This window comes from Rhamphochromis longiceps, linkage group LG7 (assembly GCF_057381845.1).
Source record: "Rhamphochromis longiceps isolate RC_006_pf linkage group LG7, R_longiceps_female_GT1.1, whole genome shotgun sequence".
NCBI classification, from domain to species: Eukaryota; Metazoa; Chordata; class Actinopteri; order Cichliformes; family Cichlidae; genus Rhamphochromis; species Rhamphochromis longiceps.
Genome location: NC_140563.1, coordinates 46,319,597 through 46,337,042, shown reverse-complemented (window position 1 = coordinate 46,337,042; position 17,446 = coordinate 46,319,597). Strand labels below are relative to the sequence as shown.

Sequence of the window (17,446 nt, the reverse complement as noted above, 5' to 3'; positions counted from 1 at the left end):
AGCAGCGAAACTCCGCGGTGATCTGAAAATGATGTGCCGGGAGTTGTGCCGTTCTCGGCCGCATCAGTAACCCTCGAGCTCCCGGCTAGCTGTCGAGCTGGTGGGTAGCAGACGCCTCTGAAAACGTCGAAGCACTTTTGCAAATATGGGATATCTTGATAAACCGAGCAGATATTTGATGTTTACACAACTACTTTCTCGCCTGAAAATATGTTAAAAGTTTATTTTGTGACCCAGAAAGATTAGTATGAGTAATTTTAAAACTTAGTAGCGGCCGCCATTGCTGGAAACTGGAGTTTGGCTGGGCCGCGCTATGAATTCTGGGATATGGTAGTAATTTGGACAGCCTTCGGCGCGTCGCTGTGACGTAATCGGTCTACAAATGCGGCCTCAGGAGGATGCAGCCCATGAATTGTATAATATAATCGCAGTATAATCGCAGCCTTTGCGGTTAGAAAATTGCACTTGATCATGTCGCGATATTATCGCAAATGCGATATATCGTTCAGCCCTAAAGAGCATCCAGCGTAAAAAATAAATAAATAAATAAAATCTGCCAAATCAAACATACGGAGCTACCCACTGTGGAAATCCCTTATGAATAAAGAAGCAGCTGAAAGTAGCTTTTAGTGAAAGAAAAAAAATATTTCAAAAGTGATGACTCTTTTGGGATATCCTCTGTAAAAGCACATGCATGTTTGCTAATGTATTTTGAGGTTTTCATGGGCTGAATTTAAATGTTTTTACAGTTTTTAGGCTAAAAGAATAGCCAGAAACAGCATAATGCTAATATATGCCAAGCTAATTAACTGAAAATGAAACGTAATAAGACTCAACCACTCCTTCATTGCAAATCCAACTCTGGATTAGCCTAGCTTTGCTGTCAAAACATTTACATTAAAACAAGTATAACCACACTGAATGATTGCATGATTGTTTCAACGTCTCTTTTTTGTCATATATCTCTAAGCTCACTTTTTTCTCTTCTCTTTCCCCTCACTCCCCAACTGTCTGAGGCAGATTGCTGCCTAGTTCCGATCTCTTCCAGCTATAAAAGGGACTTTTTCCTGCCCACTGTCGCCAAGTCTGTGGGGTTGTTCTTCTAAGATTGTAGGGATCTTTACCTTACAATTGAGATATGCAGACACTTGGCTGCTTACCATGTGATGTTTACTTGTGTGCCTGTGATGGCATCAGCCACACAGGGGTAAATTAGTCCATTTGTTCACTTTATTAGTTTGCTTTGCAGTTTTCTTCATTAATATAATTCATTAATCATTTGGTTAAACCTAACACTGATATTACGAGGCGCGCACATAGTAGCATTGTGTGGTTTTTCTAAAATGTTTTGTTATATTAATTATGTTTCTCTTTCTTTGAGTTCCCTGGGTTTGGGCGGTGGCTGTTTCCTGTCTGGGCAAAAGGCGTGGCTGAGGACTCCGGGAACAAAATGCCTGCTCAGCAGGACCAACCATGGGCTTACCAGGAGTAGGGGTGTTTTAGGTTTAGTTAGGTTATTCTGTGCTTAGTTAATATTAGTGTGTGTTTTTGTTTCCCCCTACTATGTGTAAATGGTTTTGCCAAACCATTATAAAAGCTACCCTCATGTGTCTTTGTAATTAGGTCAGTTTGCGAGTTAAGTTGTGTCTCACTTTGTTTGTTTAAGTTTCTGGAAATTACTTTTCGTGGAGTTATATTTAGTTGACCTCTTTTATGGGCCTGCTAATTATGTTTTTGAATTTTGTCATTTTTTAAGTTTTTTGAGGGTTAAATTAGAGCTGGGCGATAGAACGATAACGATATGTATCGCGATATAACTTTTACTCGATAGAGAAATTAAGCTATCGCGATAGACCTCGCCGCTCTTGTCCTCTTAAAAAAAAAAAAAAAAAAAAAAAAGGTCAGCCGATCCAAATTCAGTAGCGCAGAGCTGAACCAATCACAGCCGCAGTCACGTCGCGTGACTTGCTAAGTACAGAACAAGTGCCAAGCTGCACGTGTGTTTGTTTGGGAAGCAGCCAGCGGGTAATGGAGCCAGCGCATAATGGAGGAAATGAGTGTGCCGACTAGAAAAATCAACCGAGCGTGACCGAAGAGAAAACCGATGATGGTTCCAACGCCGGAGAGATTGTCGAACGGAAGAGCCATAGAAGTTCCGTAGTGTGAAGGTATTTCGGCTATTTCAAGTCTGACAAAAAACAGAGTAGCGTGCACTGTAAATTGTGCCGAAAGCAAGTCTGGAAATACAATAAACTGGTGCATGCGTCACACTGTGCGCTGCGTTATTGTTTCGGTGAAATGAATTTCTACAATACTGTTACTGTTAATTGTACTCTCTGCAGTGTTTAAATGCTTACATATACACACAGTTACTGTCCGTCCACACATACGACTCGGGTCTGCTTCTATGCCCCAGCTTTGTTTACTTTTTCCCACCGAGGCTTCTAGACTTCTGATTGGCCAACATTTCTGCACGGTTAGGAATCTAGCGCCACCTGCTGCTTTGGCATGTTCATAGCAGCGTTTTCCTTCATTTCTGCCTTTATGTGTGGACGGATTATTTTTTAAAACGAAAACGGAAAATCTCCGTTTTCAAAAACACCCGTGTACGTGTGGACGTAGCCTCAGTCTCTGACTGGAAGCGCTAATTCGTCATTCGGCTTTTGTCAGACTAAAGTAACTGTTAAAACTGTTTGAAAAGCTAAGCTATACAACAAGGAGAGATTGAGAATTTCCTTTTAGTTCTCAGTTTATTTGATATTGACAAAAGTTAGTCAGTTTTGTCTGTTCTTCTGTAAAACAAACTAAGATTTATTTTTAGAATTAATATTTTGTTTCTAAGTGGAATTGACAATTTAGTCTGTTTCATTTGTTCTATTTTGAAACTTAAACGCTTTAGCGGCTGCCTTTTGTGTAGTTTGCAATATTTGCCTTTATTTATCTGAAAAAGTCTCATGTTCCTTAAGTACATCTACCCTGTTGAACTTATTATGGGAAATAAATATTTAAAAACAAGCTGCTGATTATTTCACATTTTACTTGTGAGCAACGGCACATTTAAATCTTACAAATATAGTTATTTGGCTTATATCGTGATAGATATCGTTATCGCCTGAAATGAAAAAAACATATCGTGATATGAAAAAATCTCATATCGCCCAGCTCTAGGTTAAATTAAAGAAAACCCTTTTTGAAGATATTTTTTGCCTGTGTCCTCTATGCCTTGGCTGCTTGGTCCCTCACAGTGCCAAAGCAGTTAAAGCAGTCAGATGAAGGCTGTTTATGCAGCAACCTCTGCAACGAATTTCGTGTGGCGACAGCCAGCAACCGCTAACAACCATTCACCAACCAGTTGGGGGAATATACATTTTTCCTAGTGGCTGTATCACACATTTAGCACCATGGAATAACGTCCAGCAGTAAAGTTAAGAGTGGTACAAACTGTGTCTGGCTTTTTTAGAACACTACTGGAGTTGATTAATTATATTTTTAGGCTATTTATCTCCAATTTTATTTGACTGGTGGCCTTTCAGTCAAATAAAATTTATTTTATCTAGGAAAAAATGAAGCAATTCCCATGTCTCCTTTTCATTACGCTACGTAACTATTAATTGTAAGCAGTAAGGTTGGACGATATGTACAAATTTTCCAACCAACAATCGTCAGTTCAATAACCAACGATAGGTGATATATTCGCGCATGTGCAGACTTTTTGATTTGCGCGTTTAGAACACAGAAGAAGACCAAACATGGACAAGCTAATTGCCAAATTGCACACTGGAGGAGAAGGCGCAGATAACGGACTGTTACCTCAGCGAGGAAGTCGAAGACGATCCACTGGCTTGGTGGAAAATGCATGAAATACGTTTCCCATTGATATCACACATGACACGGAAATATCTGTGTATACCAGCCACAAGCACTGTCTTCAACACTGCTGGTAATATTGTTAACCGCTGCTAAAACCTGATAAAGTAAACATGCTTGTTTTCCTGTCAAAGAATTTATAAGTTTTGTTTGGAGGGAATATTTTACCTTCTTTTCTTGTTTATTTCAGTATTAATATAGCTACTTTTTAGATTATTCATGTATTTATTTATTTATTTGAGATGCGTCAAATCGCACAAAAGACTTAACTTTACGTCTGAGGGGTTTTTTTGTTCACTGGAAGAGACATTTTGATTTTTAACTTATATGTTGTTTGGTCAAGTATGTAAGACAGATAAACACTGGAACAGCCTGTAAACACGGTTATAGTGGAAAAAAGAAGCCATTTTCTCTTTGTTTCTCTCCCCACCAATCTGTTTTTCTATTTAAATAAAATGCTTTTCTTTTTTCTGAACATGGGCTACTGCCGTGCTTTCTTTTTCTTATGAGTTTGAGTAAACGAATCGCTGCTGCATTTGGGTGCACTCTGAGGTGTGCATCTGCTCGCAGCTGAAGGAGGGTGCCATTAAAACATTATTTCTGTTGAATGCTTCTGTTAGCTTCAACCGACATCATTAGCAAACTTACCCATGGATAAATAAATAAATAAACCGCGCTTGTAAAAACGATCGATATTCAATATATTCGTCCAATCGCCCAACCTTAGTCTGCAGTTTAATGTGCAGCTGTCACGTTAGAAATAAACAGCACTCATGAGTTCCATGAGTGGAAAAATGAATATATTAATATATTTATTTCACCACTATGTAAGCTTGTAATGATCAAATAAACAATTTTCTGCAGTATTAGGCCTACCATCATGCCTCAGTTACAGCACCAATCTTGCATTTTACTGTCATATTTTTTATATTCTTCATAGATCTCTATCACCTATTCCTCTGATGACATCTGTGATTGGACTAGGCAGTGCTTAGTTGATCCAAATACACTGAAAAAAATGGGAGCTTGAAGCAGAAAGCCTGGTTTAACAAAGAAAGTTGATAACTATCATTGTGATACCCATTAAACTGGGGTTTTAGGGTCTGTCAAGCCAGCTAACACAAAGAAAACCTGACTATGTTGAATTGAAAAAACTCTGGTCTAGTAATTACTTGATATCTTAATCTGGAAATGTCACATATTAAACCTTAAAATTGCACAACAGTCCAAGAAGACAAAAGATTTGAAATTTTCCATATTGAATGAGTTTAAACATGCAAACCACTTATACCTGTGTGTCACGTTCGTGCTAATTTTGTTTATTTTTAATGCTTTTGTGCAGAAATATTTCACAAGTATTCATTAATTTATTCTACTCGTGTTTATTTGTCAACACCATGTCTGTGCTGAATGCTTAGAGACTGTGAATGCACGTGGCCTTAAAATCCAGTCAAGTCAGTAGCACAATTTGCAGCTCATCTACTTGATTATTGATTTTCCTGCATGCTGGACGGGACTGTACGCATCAAACTGAGTCCAGTCCCACAGATATAATTCTCAGCCAGACTCATCCATACCCAGTATGGGCTTTGACTTTCTATTTATAATTTTTAAGCTGGTTAGTGACCCAGTTGTATAAACCTGTTTCTTATGTGTGGTTGCTATCCTGACAAGGTAAGCGACGTGAAGCTTATACCCAAAGCAATTAGGGTATCAGACCTACAAACACTTGAAGAGCGAGGAAAAAACTAAGTGTCAACACACCAGAATATGGTTACATATGAGAAAGTTTAGGGTAATTTGTGGCTGGAATATTATATCTAAGCAGATGTGCTAATACATAAGACAATAGGGAATGTAAAAGATGACTGGTAAGAAAAAAGGAGTGCTTAAATCAAATGTTTCTACCCATTTTTCTTCAGGTTACTTTCATCAGGCAGGCTTAATTACATGACTGCAACCGGCCAACATTTAATGCTCAAAATGACACTGACGTCATCATTGCCATGCAATCTGACGTTTTCAGCAGCAGTGAAAGAGCAGAGACACATTTAGTCTCTAATTTGATTTGACAACCACATAAACAGGAGAACCTGCCCAAGTGTCTCTGGCAGTGAGTTAGCTTATAGGGCACTAAACTCTCTGTAAGCTGGCCTAGAGCCAGAACAGCCACTCAAATACAAAACCATGCAAACATTTCCAAAATATTTACATCCGTCATCCTCACCTTGTACATGCCAATTCCTGGATCGACTAGTGTGTTCCTGCTGGACGTGGGTGACTGAGTGTCCTGCGCAGGGCTGCAGGACTTGAACCCATTTTTGGTTGCGTTACTGGTAATGCTGGCGTCTGGCTTGGTTTCATTAACAGTGCTGGTACTGAAGCTGCTGTCATTGTCTATACTGGTGGTTTCCATAGCAGCGGGGGAGACGAGAGCCGAGGAGTTGTGGCTTTCACACTTAGAATCGGGGGGAGAAATGGAACTACATCCAACACCCGAGGAGTCCTTGGTGGCAGGGCTGTCTGGATGGTCGGTCTGTGAGCGAATCAGCAGCTGAACAATGTCATTGAGACCCACGTTGTAGTCAAACAGTGTCTGGCCATCCTCCATCTAAATGAATACAAATGAAAATCTCACTCTTTAACATTAACAGGCAAAGATGTACAGACGCAGAAAACCACTGCTGTATACAACACTGCAATCAATCATTTTCACTGCCTATAAATAAACACAAGCTATTAAAATGTTGCTAAGACAATAATACATTTGAAATAATAATAGTTTACCAACATATTTTAACTTTTATAAATAGGATTATTCCAACCACTACTAAACTGTGCATTAGCAATACTGTAGCTCATTTTAAATCCATAACAAACCATCACTTTTTTACTTTTGTTCTACATTTCTTTCTAAATGGACATCTGTGTAAAATGAAATAACCACCGCTGCACTGCAGAGTGCCCTCAGACAAATACAAGAGGCTGCTTGTCAAGGACAAACAACACCAGAATACAACACTGAGCACAGTGAGTAGAACACACACTGTTACGGCACTCGAGAGAGGAAATTAAAACACACGCAGCACTTCCGATACGTTCACGTGCTTTTAAATTCAAAAAGCACGCGGTGCTCAAAGACGCAGCAACAACATTTACTCTCTGTTCTTAAATTGGGCAATTTTCTGCTACTGATTGAATGCAATTAGCTACACGTACAAGTTAAGTGTTTCACTGATTGTTCTGAGCGTAGAGGAAAAGGAAAAAAAAACAAACATTTGTAACAATTAGCACCTATCGCTGCTGACGATGACAATGGGATATGTGCTGAAATGCGGGCGCCGCTCTCTAGCATCCGCAGCGGTTTTTCTCAAGAAAAAATAAATAAGAGATCTGGGTGCATGAATTAAAGTGATAGCAGATGTAGCTGGGGGGAAAGAAATGACTGGGTTGCCATGACAACCGAAAGAGAGCACCCCCTACCCCACCCCACCCCGATGACTCTGAATCATATATAAAATCACTGTCAACCAACCTACAACTAGCGCCACCACCATCATCATCATCATCACCAGCATGGCCCTAACAGGCAATGTGGCATATGAGCTTCAGCAAATGTTTTTCCCTCCCCTCTGGGAGGGGGGACAAGTAACAAAAAAACACAAGTAACAAAAAAAAACACATGAGGGCCCATTACAAATCCAAATACACTCTTCTACCACATACGATCTACTGTTAAGCATACAGTGCAGCCACTGCCTTAGGAGTGAAGCTTATGGTGGACACGCCAACTCATTGCAGACATCAGCTATTCATTTCAGCGCTCAACCCCACAAGCCCATTGTGCCGGGGAGACAAGCATGGCCGCCACTCTCTCTCTCCTTTGCTCTCTCGTTTTCGTTATTTGACAATGAGGTGGAGAACGCTTGGACGTGTAGCAGCCGAGCAGTAGAGGGAGCAATCACAATTTCCCCATCCGTGCATGCTTTTTTTTTTTGTGTGGTTTTTTTTTTAATAGTCTCATGAAATTTAGATCAGAGAAGCAGTGGTGCAAATACAGCCATACAGTGGTTGTTATGCTTACCTGTCTATCTTTCTGTGGTAGTCTATATCAGCATTTTCTCTGTCTCCCTGCCTAAGCTCGGTCTTCGATTTAGCCTCAGTAATTGCCTATCGTCCGCTGCCTTGTCTGTCTGTCTGTCCATCTTTTGCGACTTGATACTGCATTAAACCAAGAAAAGTACACAAAACAAACAGAAAAACCTCCCCCCAAAAAATATGCATTAGGACTGCAGGCAGAACCTGCAAAGAGGCAGCCTCACTGCTGAGAAGTGCGGGGCAGAGAGATGGAAAATCACCCAGACAGACAGACAGACAGAGAAGGAGAACAACATACAGCAGAATTGCACTGCACCAAACGCACAAATGATATCTGGGCTGCTTCTACCTGCTTTCCACAGCGGCTTCATTACTATTAGTGTGATCAGCCTCTCGCTGCGAGATGTTACAGTCCTGACTTCAGTCATACTCACATGAATAATCCCCAAAACAAAGAACAAGCAACTAACCCAGCAAATGTTGGGGGTGAAAGAAAAAGGGCTTTATACATTCAAGGAGGACGAGATGTATTTGACAGCATGCCGTTAACGTTGACTAAGGACATGACATTTTATTCCCCACAATAACCGCGGCAGTATTTAAAAACACTTGCTTCTGATATCTTCATTGTGTGACTCACTGAAATGTCATTTACTGTTCCAGGGGGAGACTGACTTTAGTCACGACCGCACATCACGGCAAAGCTTTAGATTAACCCGAAACATTTGACTTGAAGATTTCTCAAAAGGCTCGAAGAGTCGAAAATAATAAATATCCTTGGCATGGCGATGTTGCACGAGAGTGTGTGTGTACGTGCGCGCGCCCTCGCCTGTGAGTGTATCACAATGTCGAATGGAATAAAATTAACAGCTACGAACGAACAAGGCTAAATTCTCTGCTGAATTTCGACAGCCCTTTAAAAGACTAATGGCTTATCATACCAAAGAAAACACAAAGTATAATGTCAGAAAGAAAGAAAAAATCAAACCGAGATAAGACAAAGACCTGTAGCTGCTGTAAAAACATGCTGAACATCTACACTCTTCACATTACTCTTGAGATATTAAACCACAATCCCTTTTCTGTTTCAGACCTCCCATTGTGAAACTAATCTGTTTATATTGTTTTGAATATACACCCAATAATACCTATAAAAGAGCAAAAACCGGGGTGTGTGTGGGGGTGGTGGTGGAGAGTGATTTGGTAACTCCATCGTTCGCTTTTCTACCAGCGTACTGTCACACAGTATCACAATGTATGACTTTAAAGGCTTTTAATACACGAATCACTCTGCCATTAAAGTAACTAGGCAACCTGCTTAGTGTAACGATGAAAAGGTGGAATCAAATAAACAGACCAAGAAAGCAACGCAGCGCATTTAATACCAGCACCAGAAGGTCTGAAGTGACGGTGAGAATGAGGCAGAAAATAGCCTCCTTGCTCGGGCAGACCACCCTGCTCCGGCACAATTTCTTCTTTTTCTTCACCCACGCCCCATGATGGCAAGGAGTTGAGCAAAATAGGTCAAATTACCAAAAACAATGACACGGGGTGTGTCTGCTTCCCTGCAACATAAAGGCTTCCATCTTGGCTCTTTTATATTCTTCAAGCCGCCCACAGTCATCCAATCTATTTACCAAAAATCCCCTGCTCGCCAGCACAAATTACCTAGAAAGGTGACAAAGGTTACTTCCACTTGCAGCTCTTTTCATAACCTGGTGACTGCTCGCACGGCGGGTTTTAACGAGAAGTGTGCCGGCAAGGTAACAGATGTCACACTGTGCTGTTTTGCATCGTTTATATAAAGCAGGTCAATTACTTAATCATTAAATTATAAAGAGGACCAGTCCTCTTTGGCCACATTCATTCAAATTAAACAAGTTTGCATAAACATGAAAATCTCTTTGCTTGTTGCTCCTTTGATTACAATTCAAAAGTTGTTGGGGTTTTTTGCCTTTTCTGTGTTTTCAAACATTTTTAAAACAATCTTTTGTGGTTATCAGAAAGCATCTGTGCATAGTTAAGAGTTTAATGGCCTTTAAATTAGTCTACATATTCAAATAACGTATTACTCTATTTGAAAGTAACAGAGCTTGCATTGCAGCGTTAAACAGGTAGGAAATCTGATCTCACCAAGCAGGCTTTTTTTAGTGCCATGAGGTGGAGATGTAGAGCTGTGAAAACATGCAAGCCTATGGTTGTAGTTTAATGGCTCCCTTTGTATTTGCCCTTTGTCCAGTCTATCAGTTGGAGAAGGGTGTGACTGTGTGCACTCAAGGCTGCAGAAAACTCAGCTTCCCTTGAAATTTTCTATGAAATCTACAACTTAATAATAACAAAAGAAAACCCATCAAGTGAGCAGGCAAAACATCAATCCATGTGTAATCAAAGAGTAACCATATCTAGGTCACGGCGAGCGCCTGTGTGAATGGGAGCAAGCCAATAACCATAGCCCGACAACAGGGCAAGAGCAACAGTGGAAGACATCCCGACTCTTTGCGCATAAAACATGTTGCTGCTTTGGTATTAAATTTTAAAAAAAATAAAACAAGCTTCATACTTAAATCAAATAAGTGCAATGCAAGCTGAGCTTGAAACCACTTGAGGAAAAAGTCAAACCTCTAAGTAAATGTGAAGCCTGCTGCAAAATGAGTGTAGGCGCTGAGCAGAAAGGCCGCACGGCCAGTGGAAGGTGTGTGTGAGCCTGCTCGCGAATGTGACTGACTAGAGACGTTCAAAGTGAAACAGAGACACTAGGACCGCTCGGCGAAAATGCAAACAAACAAAGAAACATCAAAACACCGTGGCAAAGTTGCACAGCTTCTGGCTTGAGACCCTTCCGACTCAAGGGCAAGCTTGAGTCTGAACTGGTGAGGCAGCGTGAGCACTGAGCTGGAGGGAAAAACAAGACGCCATTTTGAAAAGAGAATTAGACCGAGTTGCTCTGCTACAAGTCTAAATCCTAACACAGAGCGCAGGCACCACTGTGCGTGTAAGGGCACTAGCCAGTGCATGTTGCGTGTCACTGGCTCATTCCATGCATTACTTAACACATGGAAATCCCCCAATCAACGCTCTCCACTTATTTTCCAGTGAAATAAAGGAAGCATAGCATCAGATTTAATACACAGGCCTAGCTTTTGCAGCCACAGCTACGACAGTACATAACAACTGCAATGTAACAGCTCATTAATTGTTCATCGAGCAAATAGCACTACTATACTTTATCTACTACCCCTGATTAAATCACAAACAGTTTAAAGAGGAGCAGTTTGCTTTGTGCTTGGTAGCTATTATGGATTTTATAAAGAAAAAAGGTGCTAAGAGCACTGAAATTAGTTTACTAGCCAGAGAGGCGCAGAGGTGTAAAAGCAACTACTCAACCATCGCTTTCCATCACAACAGTTTGTTCTTCTTTGATCTGCCGTAATGAGTGCGCAACGGCGAGCTAGGCTGTAAAAATCTGCCTACAGTTCTCGAAGTTTCCTTTCACTCTGTCGTGCAGTATATGCGGCAACAAAAAAAAGACACAATAAAATCAACCCATTGTGACACGCATGAGTCAGAATCGAGCGCCTGTTATCATTTAATTAGACAAAGAAGAAGAAAGTTAGGCCCGCTTGAAACTACAGAGGACCATTTTGCAGAGGAATGCCTCGGCCTATAATACAGCCTGACACATGTGAAGAAGGAAGCAAAAACGAATGTAAACAAAGTGAGATCAACATATCATGTAGGCTGCCTGCTTCCTCGGGGCTTTTTCGGGTGGCTGACTCACACTGTGTTAATATCAGCTTTGTAATGTTATGCTAAAACTCAGTATAAATCAAGGCACCAGTGTCCTGCCAGCAGCAAGCATCCTCTGCTTATTACTGATAGTTACAGCCAGTGATCTTTCACGCATTACACACCTTCAGATATCGCAGGTCACGCTGTTATATTTGGATTCTTTCATGTCTTATGCACATATATTTGAAGCAAGACAGAATAATTAAGACCCTGAACTCAAACGTGCAGGACTTGAAACGCAGGTGATAGTCATAGATTTTCCTAATGCTTTTTGCATAGACTCCTTCAACAGCTACAAAAAGTCTGCATGCATGCGTGTGTGGTAGATTGTAAAATGCGCCAGCATGCATTAAAATAAAGAAATAAGCACAGGCTGTGAGGCTGTGAGGCTGCTAGCTGCATGCGACCGTCCGCCATGACACACACAAATGTGCACGCCTGTCTCATGGAAGCTGATTACAGCTTTCACGATCGTCTTCATGGAAAGCTAGTGATGATGATGATGAGCTTTTTTTTTCATTAATATGAAAGATAGATAAATTGTGCACTAAAATCTTGCAAGCCGAAGCCAATTACCACATATTCTTGCCATATTCTAGCCTGAAAACCAATCAGATATTGTCTTAATCTCAAATTAGTCTTGAGCTCTTTATTTTTGTAACACTTCCCCTTGAACACTGCTGCTATCAGGTGTGACATACTACATTACCATGCTTCCACTTATATCTCAAAAAATGTTACATTTTGCCTTTTTTTTATGAAAGCAATATAAAAAGCCAAAGTGGTCTATGCGGGCAGATTAAATTACATACAATGTAAATGTTAGATTGTTTACATAATACTTGTAATAGTATTTAAAAGCACACACTAAAAGGTTAAAGTCATATTTATTTACCTGAGAATATTTAAGAATACACATTAATGCTTTTCTTTAACATTTGACATATCATGCGCTACAGAAAACAGTTACTATCATTCATTTAGCAAAGTCTTAATGTAATAAATAAGTAATGGTGCAATTATAATAAAAGATAACATTTTAGTAGCTTAGGTATAAACTCTTGTTCTAGAGCCTGGACTGCTGAAGTAATAAGGGGCACATAAAAGAGACTTTGTTTAATATGAACTCCAACACAGATTTCTATATATACCATATTAACTGTGCATTTATAATATAAGTATTAGACTTTTATAGCGGCTAAATAAATACTGGATCAATGCCTTGCAAAGCAGAATCATATGGCATTGAGGACAGGCTCAGAGTCTGGACCCCAGTTCTGTGTCTAATGCAAAACATGCCTGTATTCCGTGTGAATCTGGATGTTACAGAGCGCAGTGTGTGCACAACAGTGTCAGGCAAGGCAGACAGGGCAGGCAGGCAGGCATGTTTACAGTAGACAGCCCTCACTGTCCTAACTGTACAGTGAGAGTACCGTGGTGACGCCACATTGTAAACACTACACTTGCTTTTAGATGTCAGGGCACGTGTTGTACTTCCTTAAAACCCACCACGAGCGCAAACACAACACAGGATCAATAAAAGCTTGAAAAAACGACTCACCCAAGTTAGAAATACAGTGCAGATATACGTGAGCGTGTTTTCAGGATACTTAAATGTACAAAAAAGAAAGAAAGAAGAAAAAAACTGTTAATGGGGTGCACATCTGTGAGGGATGTGGGCTGTTTTGTTTGCACAGCACTACTTTCGTTCTACATGTGGATACAGAGCGCGAGCTTCCCTATTCTCTCGCGCGGCAATGTAAACAAACATGTCTACTGTGGTGGGACATTTGTTGCATGCAGCTCTCCACAGCACCAACCTAAACAATGTGGGGAGGGGGGACAAAAATGGGGAGGCACACGCATCCGTGCCGTCCCAGAGGACTGCTGCACACGGTGTACCCCCGGTTCTCTTGCGCAAGAACTATTGGCGAATTCCTATCAAAACAGGAAGCTCGCAAGGGTCCGAAACGGCTACAACACTCAGAGGAGGACCGCTCACTCTCCAACGAGCAACCCGTAACCCTCTCGCCAAGCGTCAAAAAACTGACTGTTGCGTGACGGGGTGAAACAAAAACACGGCTTTACCTGTTTCCCTCGGTAGAAGAGGCGCTGCTGTTGCGGGCTTACATTGAAGATGTCTTGTATTTTCAGGCGTAAGGACTCAATTTTTGTCAATCTAGAAAGATCATCAACGGTTCGTGTCTCCTTCCCGTCTATAGTACGAACCTGGATCCACATCGTTGCGCCGCCGTCTTACGCCTCAGATAAACAAGTTACAACGGTAATTCGGGGCAACAAATTGTTTTCCCCCGCCCCAGGGTTAAAGATTTTTTTTTAAATGGTCAGTGTTTTTTAGGGCTTCATTGCGTTTTCCTCTGCAGAGGTAACGTCTGACTGGCTCGCGCAGGAGGTGCCTCACATGAGGTCGCGGCGCCAAGCAAATCTCGCGAAATAACGTTAAGCACAGTGTGCAGTTTTAAAGGCACAGCTCCCCCTTTTAGTCTAAAAATAATGGGGGGACCATTTGAATTTGACTTCTTATTGTGTACTTACGAGGTCAAGTTGGCTGTCTTACAATAATACTGCGGGGTTTGCGTGAAAGGCTTAAATACGTAATAACGCAGCAGGGACTTAGGAGTGACATAAAAGGCCCTTTGCAGTATAACACAAGTACAGACCACCGAACAAGCTTATGGTATGTTTAGCAACAACACGTGGGGGCTATATGTTACTATGTGTGACGTATGCTCCTCGGCCTAAACCAGGGTCCTATAAAGAAGTCTACAGCGCTGAAGACTTCAATGAGCCATACTGCAAAGAGTTCTTCAGGCTGTCTAGAGGTCTTTCTTGAGGCCACTCGGTGCTTTTTCCACTCATTTTCAGTCCACTCCTTGTACCTGACCATTTTCATAGGGATGTGTTTGTAGGTTGTTTTGACTTTTTTTTTTTTTAAATTCAGTTTAGTTTTTATTCAAAAGGTTTTGTTTTAGTTAGTTTCATAGTTTGTTTTCATCTTTTTCTTTTTTGGTGTATGGAGGGCATATATCAGAGAAAAGATTTGGGCAAATCAGTGCAGATATTACCATAAAAACACTGAACTTTTTGAAAACAGTTTACTCGAAGATTTTTAGACAGCCAAAGTCTCAAGAAGTATGCTCATCAATACCACATCGGGCAGGCTGTAATAGAATTTTAGCATATTACCTCTCTATTTTTTTTAATTTAACTATAATGACCCAGTAAACCACTTAACACCAATCTAAAAATTAAAAACTTAGCCTAATTTTGTTTTCTTTTTCTTTCTTTTTTAGCAGTCACAACTGATGTCCAACATATTTATATTTCCAAGTGGACCATTATAGCTTTTGCTATACTGGTCCATTTGATAGTCATATTTTATTAGATTTTTATTAGATTGGGTGAAGGAGATGGCATCAAGTGTTGATTTGGAACGACTTACTCATATTGTCAGAGCAAAGGGAGTATATTTGAAGAAATATGGTTACCTTTAATTGAGTTTCTGAGACATTATGAAGGGAATTAACTTAGAAAATGATACTTGGTGCTGAGTTGTTTTGTATTTTTTTTGTATTTATTATTTGCTCTTGTTTTGTTTGTTTTACCCATGCTTGATTTGGTTTTATTTTATTTTATTTTTATCTATATTTGTTTATTTTGGGGACTATGTTGTTTAATGTAAATCTTATGTTAACTGTACGATTATCGTTTGCTTGTTCTGTAATATAAAGCTTAATAAATATATTGTTTGTTTGTTTTTATTTTGAGTTTTTACAATCAGACCAGACAAGACCGGGGGACAGAAAAGAAAAAGAAGAAGAAAGAGAAGTGGGGGGGAGAAAGTTAACAGAGGAAAGGGAGAGAAAATAGAGAAGAAGAGGGATAGAGAGAGAAAAAACACTGAAAATCTGCTTCACCACCTGCTGAAAAAAACAAGCAAAAACACAGTTTGGAAACCACAGCAACAACCAACATATGCATTGCTAACAGTAAATAAGAAATATTAAATTTTATTGAGCAGCATACAATATTGTGTGCGCACCTGCGTGTGTCTGCAGGACCACTGCAGGGGCAAACGCCTAGAAAAAAGGTGAGGAGAGCCCTGGAACGGGGGTCACTCAGCAGCCGGTGATGAGCCCACAGGTTCCATCAGCAGCTGGCTAAGCCAGAGCAGACCCAGGCCCAGAGACCTGAAGCCCAGACCCCAACCAGACGGCCAGTTCCTCTTCCCAGCCCCCTGCCCCAGACGGCAAACAGAGAAGTGGGTGTGAGAAGACTCCATGCCTCACTCCGCTCATGTGTGGTCTTGATGGGTGCTGTTCTTGAGTGCATTTAAAAGAGAGGCACGGTCCCAACAACCCTCTCTTGATTTCAGCTGGTGACAGCTCGGCCCCTCCCAGGAACCCTCAATGTCTATGTGCGATTTAAAATTGAGAAGTGGGCACCGGCACCAGAGGTGAGGCTGAATAAACAGACCGTCCTCTGGATGCCGTTCAGTGTGCCGACCACCAAGGCCCTATATATACTGAGCCTAGTTTAAGGGCTGAACCAGTGTTGTGTCTACACATAACAGACAACTTACCAAAGAACCCTTTTTAAATTTTTAGGCACTTTGTTACTAGGAGACTATCACAAAAACACACCATTTGTTTGTACTTTTTTAGTAAGTATTAACAAATACTAAAGACAGCACAGCTTGACAGACATAAATTTATATTTTTGCACCAACAAGGGGTTTGCCAGAGTGCTATTAGCTGAAAATTTGACATATCTCAGCATGGTGTGCAGGACAAAAGAAGATGTAGCAGGTGTGAGAAACTATCTAAAGCGGGTAAGCAGTATATGAAAGTCATGTCCATAAAAACGGGAAAAAATCCAGCAAAGACCTGACACAGGACCTGAGAGATACATTCAATTCCCAAAAGTATTCACTCATCCAAATCATTGAGTTCAGGTGTTCCAATCACTTCCACGGTCACGGGTGTATATAATGAAGCACGTAGGCATGCAGACTGCTTCTACTGTTTCTTGTGAAAGAATGGGTCGCTCTCAGGAGCTCAGTGAATTCCAGCATGGCACTGTGATAGGACGCCACCTGTGCAACAAGTCCAGTCATGAAATTTCCTCTATCTGAATATTTCACAGACAACTGTTAGTGGTAATGTAACAAAGCGGAAGCAATTGGGAACTACAGCAACTGAGTCATGACGTGGTAGGCCATGAAAAATCACAGAGCGGGGTCAGTGCATGTTGAGGCATATAGTGCACAGAGGTCAACAACTTTCTGCAGAGTCAGAGCTCCAAACTTCACATGGCCTTCAGATTGGCTCAAGAACAGTGTGTTCTTTTTGTTCAGTATGTTCTGGGGTGACAAATCCTGGTTCTTCATCTGGCATGCCGATGGAAAAGTCTGGGTTTGGCAGTTGCCAGGAGAGCGGTACTTGTCTCTCTGCATTGTGCCAAAACAATGCCGACAGAACAGTTTGAAGATGGCCTCTTCGTGTTGCACACAAAGCAAGGTCCATAAAGACAGAGATGAGCGAGTTCTGGAAGAACTTGACTGGCCTGCACAGACTTTGTGCAGTGCAGTATACATTTTGCTCTTCAATTGATCCATGTTTGCCAAAGTTTCATCAGAAATTATTTCAGTGGAAGGGTGGCTGTCAAGAAA

At 40.9% G+C, this 17,446-nt stretch overlaps 1 protein-coding gene across 2 annotated transcripts in view; it reads right to left on the bottom strand.

Annotated features, from left to right (window-relative positions):
• Nucleotides 1-15,397, bottom strand: part of uhrf2 (ubiquitin like with PHD and ring finger domains 2) — a 51,067-nt gene extending 35,670 nt beyond the window's left edge. Inside the window, exons 1-2 of one of the 2 annotated variants that reach the window (XM_085413911.1) lie at nt 13,843-15,397; nt 6,095-6,478 (exon numbers count right to left, since the gene is read on the bottom strand). In XM_085413911.1, the coding sequence (XP_085270037.1) occupies nt 6,095-6,478; nt 13,843-13,995 (537 nt within the window). In that variant the 5' untranslated portion in view covers nt 13,996-15,397. The remainder of the gene's footprint in view (nt 1-6,094; nt 6,479-13,842) is intronic. The other variant, XM_085413909.1, reaches the window with a different exon arrangement.
• Between the last annotated feature and the right edge of the window lie 2,049 nt (nt 15,398-17,446).